Here is a 12,511-nt window from a genome sequence, read left to right as displayed (position 1 = left end):
ATGCCAGTTGGTCAAGGGGAGAGATACCCCAACCCCCGCATTTGGATTGTTCAAACGTTTGGGGTTTGTTTACATATATGCAGTGAGATTCCATTATATACATCTTAATGGAAACGTGTGTGTGCTCTGCAATGGATTCTTAACCAAACAACCCCAACCCCTGTCCATTGTGGATGCCCATGTCAGTATCTTGAGACTACCATATTTTTGTCAGGTTTACCTAACATTGGTGGCACTAATAGGTGTTGGCCTGTCAGGATGCGTGTGCTTCGGTCTGTGCCTGGCCGGGAACCTGATATTCGGGACCAGTCACCAGGCTCTGATGTTTCTACTGCTGGGTGAGTAAACACATACGCATGCACTCATAAACATTGCTGGTGGCCCCGATATCTGCACTTATGTCAGCTTGTGTGTTTCTGCCTGTGACCTGATTAATATTCGTGACCAGTTGCCTTAATGTTTCTACAGCTGTTTGACGTCTTTACAACATACACAAACCAAAGTAAATTCTTTATCTCACTTACTAAATCTCATATATATAAGTTGCATAACATCATGCAATAAATATCGTTTGCCATTCTATCAGATAACACATCCAATAACATGGAGAAAACATGAGACAGGTGCATCACATTATTGATCGAGCTAAAGCTCATCCAGCTTCTTTGTATGTTACAAACACTTGTGTTCTTAATACACTATCTTTATAAATTTGGTATTACAGACTTCGTTTGAGGTAGCTTTAGAAGCAGAAATACTTCATCTTATTCCTTAAAATTATATATACATTAAAACCTCTCTTAAAAGACCATTGCTATGTGAGACCACCTGTCTTGAGAGAGCACAATTTCAATGTACAGATTTATTGATTATATTGCATTGTTAACTGTTATGAGAGACCACCTGTCTTGAGAGACCATCATTTTTTGGCAAAAGAGGTGGTCTTTCAAGACAGGTTCTACTGTATGTATGTATGTATGTATGTATATGTATATATATATATATATATATATATATATATATATATATATATATATATATATATATATATATATATACACACACACAATACCAGCCATCGGTGTGGATGATATATATGTGATCATGGAATCATGGAAACGCATTGGGCTGCAACATCCAGAACTCCCTGTCACTGAGAGGATCGCATTGGCAGTCAAACACGCTGGGGTATCCGTCACACTGACATCAGTCTCCAACTTTGTGTCCTTTGCGTCTGGGATATCAACGGTAAATGCATTCCACCCTATTTTACAATTTTGTTTGTTGGCATAATATGACTTTTGTTGTTGGTATAAGACAATTTTATTTATACAATTTTTTGGTTTGTATAATACATTTACTTTTAAAGGTATGATAAAATATTTTGTTGGCATAATAAAAAAATTCATTGATGGTATAATACACATTTTTGTTGGTATAATACAGTTTTTTGGTTGGTATAAATGCAAAAAATGTTTGTATAATACAATTTTGGAGGTTGGTATAATACAATGTTTTTGTTGGTATAATATAATTTTTTTTGGTATAATACAAACATTTTGTGGGGGCCCTGAGCGGTGGAGTGGTCTAAAGCGCTCTTCGTTACAGATCACTGCCATCTCACCTCTGTCTGCATGGGTTCGAGTCTAGGATTCGGCCAATGTGGGTATGTGAGAAAGCTTGCCAGTAGCTTCTCGTGGGTTGGTAGTTCTTCCCGGGGTTTTCCCAGGTTCTTCCTCCACCATTAATACTGGCTGCCATGCATAGCCTATCGTGTGCTGAAAAATGGCATTAAACCACAACAACAACAACAACAACAAATATTTTGTTGGTAAAATTAAATTTTTTGTTGTTGGTATACATTTTTTGTTGGTATAATACAGTTACTTTTGACTGGTATAAAAGTTTTTTGGGTTGGTAAAATACAATTTTTTTGGTTGGTATAATAAAAAATTTTGGTTGGTATAATAATTATATTTGTTGGTATAATACAATTTTTGTTGTTGGTATAATGTTTTTAGTTGGTATAAATACAATTTTTGTTGTTGGTATAATATTTTTTGGTTGGTATAAATACAATTTTTGTTGTTGGTATAATATTTTTTTGATTTTATATAAATACAATTTTTTTGTTAGTATAGTATATTTTTGGTTGTTATAATACAATTTTTGTTGTTGGCATATTTTTTGGTTGGTATAATACAATTATGTTGTTGTTTTTTGGGGGGTTTGGTAAAATACAATTTTGTTGTTGGTATAATTTTTTGGCGGTTGGTATAATACAATTTTTGTTGTCGGTATAATATTTTTGGGGTTGGTATGATACAATTTTGTTGTTGGTATAATATTTGGTTAGTATAATACAATCATGTTGGTATAATATTTTTTGTTGGTATAATGCAATTTTGTTGTAGGTATAATATTTTTTGGGTTGGTATAATACAATTTTATTGTTGGTATAATAATTTTGTGGTTGTATAATACAATTTTTGTTGTTGGTCTAATAATTTTTTGGTTGGTATAATACAATTTTTGTTGTTGGTATAATACTTTTTTGGTTGGTATAAATACAATTTTTGTTGTTGGTATGATATTTGTTTGGTTGTTTTAATATAATTTTGTTGTTGGTCTAATAACTTTTTGGTTGGTATAATACAATTTTTGTTGTTGGTATGATATTTGTTTGGTTGGTAAAATAGAATTTTGTTGTTGGTATGATAATTTTTTGGTTGGTATAATACAATTTTGTTGTTCATATGATTATTTTGTGGTTGGTATAATGCAATTTTTGTTGATGGTCTAATAATTTTGTGGTTGGTGTAATACAATTTATGTTGTTGGTCTAATAATTTTTTTGTTGGTATAATACAATTTTTGTTGTTGGTATAATACTTTTTTGGTTGGTATAAATACAATTTTTGTTGTTGGCATGATATTTGTTTGGTTGGTATAATAGAATTTTGTTGTTGGTCTAATAATTTTTTAGTTGGTATAATACAATTTTTGTTGTTGGCATAATAATCTTTTGGTTGGTATAATACAATTTTTGTTGTTGGTATGATATTTGTTTGGTTGGTATAATACAATTTTTGTTGTTGGTATGATATTTGTTTGGTTGGTATAATACAATTTTGTTGTTCATATGATTATTTTGTGGTTGGTATAAAACAATTTTTGTTGTTGGTATAATACTTTTTTGGTTGGTATAAATACAATTTTTGTTGTTGGTATGATATTTGTTTGGTTGGTATAATAGAATTTTGTTGTTGGTCTAATAATTTTTTGGTTGGTATAATACAATTTTTGTTGTTGGCATAATAATCTTTTGGTTGGTATAATACAATTTTTGTTGTTGGTATGATATTTGTTTGGTTGGTATAATATAATTTTGTTGTTCATATGATTATTTTGTGGTTGGTATAATACAATTTTTGTTGTTGGTCTAATAATTTTTTTTTGGTATAATACAATTTTTGTTGTTGGTATAATAATTTTTTGGTTGGGATGTTGGTCTAATAATATTTTGTTGGTATAATAAAATTTTTGTTGTGGGTATAATAATTTTTGGTTGATTTAATACAATTTTGTTGTAGGGTATTAATAGTTTTTGGTTGGTATAATACAAGGGGGGGTTAGGGGGGGGGGTTATTGTTATATAATAAGTTTTTGGTTGGTATAATACAATTTTTATTGTTGGTATAATTTTTGGTTGGTATAATAAAATTTTTGTTGTTGGTATAATAATTTTTTGGTTGGTATAATACAATTTTGTTGTTGGTATAATAATTTTTTGGTTGGTATAATACAATTTTTGTTGTTGGTATAATAGTTGTTAGGTTGGTGTAATAAAATTTTTGTTGTTGGTATAATAAGTTTTTGGTTGGTATAATACAATTTTGTTGTTGGTATAATAATTTTTTGGTTGGTATAATACAATGTTGTTGTTGGTATGATATTTGTTTGGTTGGTATAATAAAATTTTGTTGTTGATATAATAATTTTGTGGTTGGTATAAATACAATTTTGTTGTTGGTATAATAATTTTTTGGTTGGTATAATACAATGTTGTTGTTGGTATGATATTTGTTTGGTTGGTATAATAAAATTTTGTTGTTGATATAATAATTTTGTGGTTGGTATAAATACAATTTTGTTGTTGGTATAATAATTTTTTGGTTGGTATAATACAATGTTGTTGTTGGTATGATATTTGTTTGGTTGGTATGATACAATTTTTGTTGTTGGTATAATAATTTTTGTAATACTGTTGTGATTAAAATTTTGTTGTTGATATAATAATTTTGTTGTTGGTATAATAATTTTGTTGTTGGTATTGTTGTTGGTATAATAATTTTGTTGTTGGTATAATAATTTTTTGGTTGGTATAATAAAATTTTGTTGTTGGTATAATAATTTTGTTGTTGGTATAATAATTTTTTGGTTGGTATAATACAATGTTGTTGGTATGATATTTGTTTGGTTGGTGTAATAAAATTTTGTTGTTGGTATAATAATTTTGTTGTTGGTATAATATCTACTTCTACCCATCCATCGTTTACATTGCTTTTATTTATTTGACATTTTGACATTTTTTTAGGTCCAGTGAAAATTATTATGAACATAGCTGGTTTGTAGAAACGTATTTCTCTAGCTCTCCGTTTTTAGAAAGAAGTATGCCTTGTTAAAGGAGATCAGCTCAAGTTACATAGTACTGCATTGTCATATGTGTTTATTTGTGTCTACCTGTGTGCTCCATTTTCTTCTTTTAATACATGTCTGCAGAAATACAAAACTTTTCCTTTTGGCTTTCCATATTCCATATGATGCTCGTTATGCTGTCTTTCTAGTTTTACATCTGTATCTGTACTTGTTTATATAGCATATAACCATTTTTCAGGTGGTGCTGGTGCTGCAGGACTTTTGTGTACCTTTGTATATCTATATTATGCTGCCAATTTACAGGTGATGCCAGTTCTGCAGTCTTTCTGTGTATATGCCGCAGTTGGTATACTGGCTCTATTAATCATCCAGACAACATTGTTTCCTGCCTTGTTGGTAATCGATGCGAGACGAATACAAGCAGCAAGGAATGCCTGCTTACCGTGCTTTAAACATAATAACTACAAACCATCAGCGCTCTGCGGCAAATTTGAGATTGTTAACCCATACTTCAAACATATACATGGGAGAGCAATTATAAATCCTGTGGCAAAAGTAAGTGCATTTGATTTTATTTACCACCAAAATACCCACTCTTTCTCTTTGTATGTTCATTTGTCATGTTCTAGTAATGTTCTTCTACCTTTCTGTCATAAATTTATGGCATTAAGATAATACGTACTTTGTGCAATGGAGCTTTCTAAGTAATTGTCATATATTTTACCAACTATTTGTCTCATGTGAAAAAGATGTCATGTGTCACAGTTGGTATTTTGTTTTAAGGAAATAAATTCAAATTTACTGGCAAATAGATTTAAAAGTAATGCAAACTTCATTGTGGTTTCAGTAATTTTTTCGTCAGTCACAAAGACCAATACACAGCAATGGTTTCTTCTGCCCAATACATAAAAATAGTTTCATGTGCCTAAATACTTTACCTTACAGACTGAAAAGGTGTCGAAATATAATTTATTGTAATTAGAATTTGCAGAGTTGCATACATATGTACGTTAAATTTAATTCAGACATACTTCCCTGATTCATCTTCGATCATTATTCATGAAAGACCTGGATGTCATGGTAAATTAGTAACTGGACTTGATTGAATAGATGCTGGTTTGAATTGTACCACTGAATCGACAGGCTACTTGGTTCATTACTGGGCACGACACTTTATTTCAATTCCCGCAGGACGAAACAACCTTTTCACCTTTCTGTGCCATAAAAAACGAAACCAAACATAAGCCTTAGAAACATTTGAAACTTTTGGTTGATTTCCAGATCATCGATCTTTGGCTTGTCTTGGCGTGGTTAGCTGGTCAGATCATTACACCTACGCATATAAGTACAAAATCTGTTTGCCTTAAGCATCAAGCTTCGGATTTCAAATGACCCAAAAACTTCGAATGGCTGTATTTTGTTTGTAAGTTTCCCAACCCAAGGTATTTTCCAAACATTTTCCAGGTAATTATAATTTTGGTCACACTTGGTCTCACTGGCATAATGATTTGGGGAGTGATATCCATGAAAAAGGGATTTGACCTGGAGAAAAGTCTCCCAACGGGTACCCATGGTAGAGACTTCCTCTATGCACAAAGGATCTACTTTCCAGATGAAGGTCCCAATATAGGGGTATACTGCAGTGAGTATTACATGTCTAAATCATGATAACTGAGCCAAGCCATTTATAGTTTGACTTTATCGAGTTTTCATTTTTCCTTAACTTGAATTTTGCAAATATTCAATTTGAAAATATTTTTACGTTTCTTTTCTATTAACTGTTCATTTTTAAACTGTGTTTCACAGAGAGGGAATTATTTTATTTTGAGTTCAATAACATAATTTTAATCACTCTGTCAGTTTGTATTTCCATCCATGAATACGCTGTCAGGATTATCAGTAACTTCTTATTTTCTTGACTAATAAAGTAATATTTGTCTCCTTCACAACTAAAATATATTTTCAGTTGGCCATCCTTATATATCAATTCGCAAACAGAATATTGCAGATTGGGACTCAGTTTTAGATAACAATTTTCCACAAATTTCAGGTTTATAATGACAACATCATTCAGTATACAGAAATATTGACTCATCTTGTGATCCAAAATTGGTATTATACTTTAGTGTAGCAATTTAGTTATGTACCAATAAAATGCAAATGTTTTAATGATCTTGCATGTCTGATATCTGCACTAGATTACATGGATTATCACAGTAATATCGACAAGATAGATCTCCTGGTTCAGAGGTTACTGAACAACAGTAACACGTTGAAAGGAACCTTAACTCCATGGACAGATCCCTTCAAAGTCTGGGCTTCATTGCAGCAAAACATTAATAGATCTATTGCATTGACTGCAGGTAAGTCTGTTCTGAATGGGATAATCTCTTTCTATGACCTTGACACACCTGGTAACGGATAATCTCTTTCTATGACCTTGACACACCTGGTAACCCATTTTTTAAGGTGCTTGTTCAGAATCCAATACTCCCGTCATCCAACAGGTATTTTAATAGTGATAAATTGATGACATAATTGTGTTTAACTTTTGAAACCTTCATATTCACAATCAAATACTTTTTAAAAATGTAACGTAAATGCAAATATATTTTCTTGTTGGTTAGTCAGTGCTTGTTTTGCCCTTGAGTTTATCTTGTTTTTTTAAGGATATTTTCTTGTACAGAGTGTAATATACCATATTAAAATTAAAATAACAGTGATTTGTATTTTTGTATGGAGTGTAATATACCATATAAAAATTAAAATAACAGGAATTCTGCACAACGTGTATACTGCAAAGTCATTTCTTCACAAGACAAAAAGTGACATTAAGTTACATCAAATGGAAGAGTTTTGGAAATCATTGCTCCGATAAAATCTTGACAGACTAAATCATTACATCGCTGATACTAACTGTGCTGTTGTTCTGTTTGCAGCTGGTTATTTTCAAGACAAAGCATTGTTTCAGGAAGAAATGTACAACTTTTTTCACCACGTTGATTTAGGGAAAGCGTACAAACAGTTCTTATTTTTCGACTATGACTCCTCACCGCCAGTTGCTAGGGTATGTTATAACCATGTGCAGACTTGTAAACATTAATGGTCATGTAGATCTTTATAGTGCCATTTTTTTATTTGTTTGGAAACTGTAATAAATGCATGCATGGTTTCCATTCATATTTAGATCCTTACACTTTGAATTTAAGGTCTTGTGACTGGGTTGGGTTGTTGCGAGTTTCTTTAGAGCCAGAAAATAATATTTTGTTCATTATTTTAAGATAGAGAATTTTTTATTTTGGCATTAAATATATTAATCTAACATACAATGGGTGCAGACTGGAATAACAATAGTTTTTTGCTAGGTATGGGCTTGCATTTTATAAAATCCCAAGTTCCCTAACTCCCCTATCACACATTATAAAGATAGCAGGTTGCTTAAACCTATAATATATAAAATAGTTTGACACCATTTTCATCTATTAAGGTACTCAATTAAACCGACAGATTAGGAACATGAATCATGATAAATGATTAATTTTATGGAAAACAATTTATAAGTTTTATGCATATCATATGGTTTTCATTATCATAATATCTTTTTCATCGATTCTTCAGAACATGAGAATTTTAAAAAAAATCCTCTTTTTAAATAAAATGATTGGATAAGACATCACATTTTGCTTAAAGATATTTTCATAAATTATCCGCTATGCATCTGGGAGTAAACTTTTCCTAAAGCAATCTAGTATTCGAAAACAACCAAATGCATGTAATATGTAATGTCCTATGCATGCAGGCTACCTACATCCCAGGGCAGCAGATTCGTACAGAGAACGCAGACAAGGATCTAGTATCTATGGAGAGCATGAGAAAAACAGTGGATGAGATAGGACTGGAAGGCGGCGAGTGCTTCGTGTACTCTGATTTCTATATTTTCTTTGAGACCATTGAAGTAAGTCAGTCACCCCCTCCCCCCTCTCCATGTCATTAATATATTACAAGATTACTCGATATTAGAGAATCAGAGAGAAAGTTACCTATAGTATATGATCCTATAGTCATTATATATGTTTTCACCCATGAATAGTGACATTGTTTAACTGATTTCTTAACATGATAATCGTGTTCTAACAAATATTACTTTGACAAAGATATATATATATATATATATATATATATATATATATATATATATATATATATATATATATATATATATATATATTCTGCTGATATGTTACATGAATCTATTATGGAGCAGAAGTCTGTATCATGTTATTTCTGATCTAATTTTACAGATATAAAAAATAACATATAGCCCGTCCAATTGATGAATAGTATTTTTGTTTCAACCTAACCATTATGTGATATTAATAGAAAAACATGTAACCCATCCTTTTCATGAATAGTAATTTTGTTTTAACCTAAGCATCGTCTGCTACCAATATTGAAATGTGTAACCCATATTTAGCATGTATGTTTTAGCCCAATCTTATGTGCTATTTTTATAAATGATATGTTTCTGAAGACGGTACCCCCTATGTTTTCAGTATTTACCGGAGGAGATAATGAAGAGTTTCCTCATTGCCAGTGTCTGTGTAGTACTTGTCAACTTTCTACTTCTGGTGGACTTGACAACCAGCATCCTCGTTTTTCTATGCGTTATTCTTACAACGGTCAGCACTGCACTCACACAGACACAAACACAGTCATTAAAACTTAAAACAATGGGTATGGGTATATATAATATTAATAGTTGTGGAAAATGTCAAAACTGCGAGAAATTAGGTATGTGCCAAAGACACTCTGACCTTTTGAAGCTAAGACTGCTTATTAAGGATTTAAATTTTACATAAACACTGAAACAGACCTATATGTATGTATGTATGTGTGTATGTGTGTGTGTGTGTGTGTGTGTGCGTGCGTGCGTGCGTGCATGCATGTATGTATGTATGTATGTATGTATGTATGTACACTTTTGCTGACAATTTGTCTAAAATCTATGCCAGTTCTCAATAAATCAGCATAAAATGCGTTATATTATGCAAACTCTGGAATAGGCTGGGGTGGGGATGAAACGGATGAAACATTTTCTTTCTAAATAGAAAATTGTCACTGTTCCTCACTTGAAGCTGGTAAGCGATGTCACTATATCCACAGATTGCCTGACCCAGGTGTCAGCCTCATTTTGAGTTGCCATTTAAGTTTTTTATGCATTGAATTGTTGTGAAGAAATGTTTACAGATTCGTAATTTCAGTACCAGATCTGCTGGTTCAGACCCTCAGATTTCATTTTCGCTTCTTGTTGAAGATGGTTGTTAATTGAGGTATCAAAGGACAGTTGTTTTTGCAATCCATGGATAAATAAACCCGTGACTGAAATATAGTTTGTCAGAGTAGTGAGAGCACCACTGGCAGAGATCTTTACTCTCAGAATTAATCCTACATGGTGTTATTATTATTATTATTATTAGTAGTAGTAGTAGTAGTAGTAGTAGTAGTAGTAGTAACAGCAGTAGTAACAGTAGTAGTAGTAGTAGTATTAACAGTAGTAGTAGTAATAGTAACAGTAGCAGTAGTAGCATAGCATCTGAGATTTCCATGATGGCAAATGTGCATGTTATTTCTTGAATTGTTTTGAGACAACAAGACATACACATTTATCTCATTTCAGATTGACGTAATAGGGACCCTTCATTTCATTGGCTTCACACTGGAACAGAATATGGTCATTCTGTTAGTGTTTTCCATCGGATTATCTGTGGACTTCTCTGCCCACTTTGGATACATGTTTCTGACAGTAAAGGGAAGCAGAAACTGTGAGTGGAAATGAGCCAAAATATTTCAATTTTTGCTCTCTCTTTCCTTGACTCTTCTATCAAAAGTAACTCTACAAGTTCTGGTACTCCTAGAATGCTGTAGATTTTAGCCATATCATGTGATTAACTCTTCACATTTATAGTATTCAGTTAGATCATTGTAAATTCATTATTAGTATTTCAATATGTATGGTTACCTGCCATTTGTGCATTTTGTGTTATCTACAAGTCCGATACACAGCTGTTAGATCTGCATATTTGGAAGAGAACATTCGGTGGAGGTATAACCTCGTTCATTATTTTTCATGTCATTATCAAGTTTATGACCTTATTTTACAGTGCAAAAGGTATTTGTGCGCTAAAATAATGTTCTAATGGCATTTTTAAAGGCCTTCTTCTTAAAAGTATTCAGCACATTCATCGGGTTTAATTAAGTATATTGACTTGAACATTCAGTCAAAATAGATGTGTTCATACTGGTAAAAGCATGTTCATTCTTCACATAGAATGAGGTGATTCCTGTATGGAAGACAACAAGCAATTGCAAGTTATTTTGTTAAAAACGTGCTTGTGCTTACAAGAATCTTAAATCTTAATCATTGTTGTAATCTTTGAAACTATATGGTGTAAATGATTGTATCACATTGTACCATTTCACATCAGATTTTTTGTGTGAGCATTGAGCTATTGCTTCTAAGCAGTACAATAGATCTATGTCTGTGTGAGCATTGAGCTATTGCTTCTAAGCAGTACAATAGATCCATGTGTGTCAGCATTAAGCTATTGCCTTCATGCAAATATTGTATTTATATATGCTGCTAAGCAATACAATAGATATATGTATATGTATTTGTGGGCATTAAGCCTTTGCTTATAAGCAATACTGTAACAGTAGGTCAATATGTTTGTGGGCATAAAGCTGTTGCTTATGAGCAGTACAATATGTACATGTATGCGGGCATTGAACTTTTGGCTTTTAAGCAATACAGTAGTTTTGTATTTGTCTGGTCATTAAGCTACTGATTCTAAGCAATTCAGAATGTTTGTGTGGGCAGTGAGCTTTATTGACTCTAAGCAATACAATTGGTCTGTGACTATGTGGACATAGAGCTTACTGCTTCTAAGCAATGCAATAGGTCTTTGTGGGCATTGTGCTTCATGCTTTTAGGCTATAAAATATGTCTGTGGGCAATGAGCATATTAGTCCTATGCAATACAATAGGTCTGTGTGGGCATTGTGCGTCATGCCTTTAGGTAATAAATATGTCTATGTGGACAATGAGCTTATTAGTCTTATGCAATACAATAAATCTTTGTCTATTTGGGCATTGAGTTTTAACTGCTTCTAAGCAATACAGTCGGTCTGTGTGGGCATTGTGCTTCATGATTTTAGGCTATAAAATATGTCTTTGTCTGTGTGGGTAACAAGCTTATTGCCTATAATCAATACAATAGATCTGTGTATATGTGGGCATGGAGTTTATTGATTGTATTAGCAATACGATAGATCTGTGTATGTGTGGGCATGGAGTTTATTGATTGTAAGCAATACAATAGATCTGTGTATGTTTGGGCATGGAGTTTATTGGTTGTAAGCAATACAATAGATCTGTGTATGGGTGGGCATGGAGTTTATTGATTGTAAGCAATATGATAGATCTGTGTATATGTGGGCATGGAGTTTATTGGTTGTAAGGAATACAATAGATCTTTGTATGTGTGGGCATGGAGTTTATTGATTGTAAGCAATACAATAGATCTGTGTATGTGTTGGCATGGAGTTTATTGGTTGTAAGCAATACAATAGATCTGTGTATGGGTGGGCATGGAGTTTATTGATTGTAAGCAATACGATAGATCTGTGTATGTGTTGGCATGGAGTTTATTGATTGTAAGCAATACGATAGATCTGTGTATGTGTTGGCATGGAGTTTATTGGTTGTAAGCAATACAATAGATCTGTGTATGTGTGGGTATTGAGTTTACTGCTTCTAAGCAATACAATAGCTCTGTGTATGTGTGGGCCTTGA

At 32.3% G+C, this 12,511-nt stretch overlaps 1 protein-coding gene across 1 annotated transcript in view; it reads left to right on the top strand.

Moving 5' to 3' along the window:
* LOC149779909 (patched domain-containing protein 3-like) overlaps nt 1–12,511 on the top strand; it is a 61,509-nt gene that overhangs the window by 44,872 nt on the left and 4,126 nt on the right. Inside the window, exons 9-17 of the mRNA XM_089936601.1 lie at nt 215–338; nt 1,076–1,248; nt 4,963–5,214; nt 6,124–6,301; nt 6,858–7,022; nt 7,599–7,726; nt 8,459–8,614; nt 9,213–9,338; nt 10,337–10,481. Coding sequence (XP_089792727.1) covers nt 215–338; nt 1,076–1,248; nt 4,963–5,214; nt 6,124–6,301; nt 6,858–7,022; nt 7,599–7,726; nt 8,459–8,614; nt 9,213–9,338; nt 10,337–10,481 — 1,447 coding nt within the window. The remainder of the gene's footprint in view (nt 1–214; nt 339–1,075; nt 1,249–4,962; nt 5,215–6,123; nt 6,302–6,857; nt 7,023–7,598; nt 7,727–8,458; nt 8,615–9,212; nt 9,339–10,336; nt 10,482–12,511) is intronic.

This window comes from Sinohyriopsis cumingii, chromosome 16, assembly GCF_028554795.1.
Source record: "Sinohyriopsis cumingii isolate HCF-2022 chromosome 16, ASM2855479v2, whole genome shotgun sequence".
Taxonomy (NCBI): Eukaryota; Metazoa; Mollusca; class Bivalvia; order Unionida; family Unionidae; genus Sinohyriopsis; species Sinohyriopsis cumingii.
Note: the sequence above shows the minus strand (reverse complement) of the source record. Positions and strands in the feature narration are given on the sequence as shown.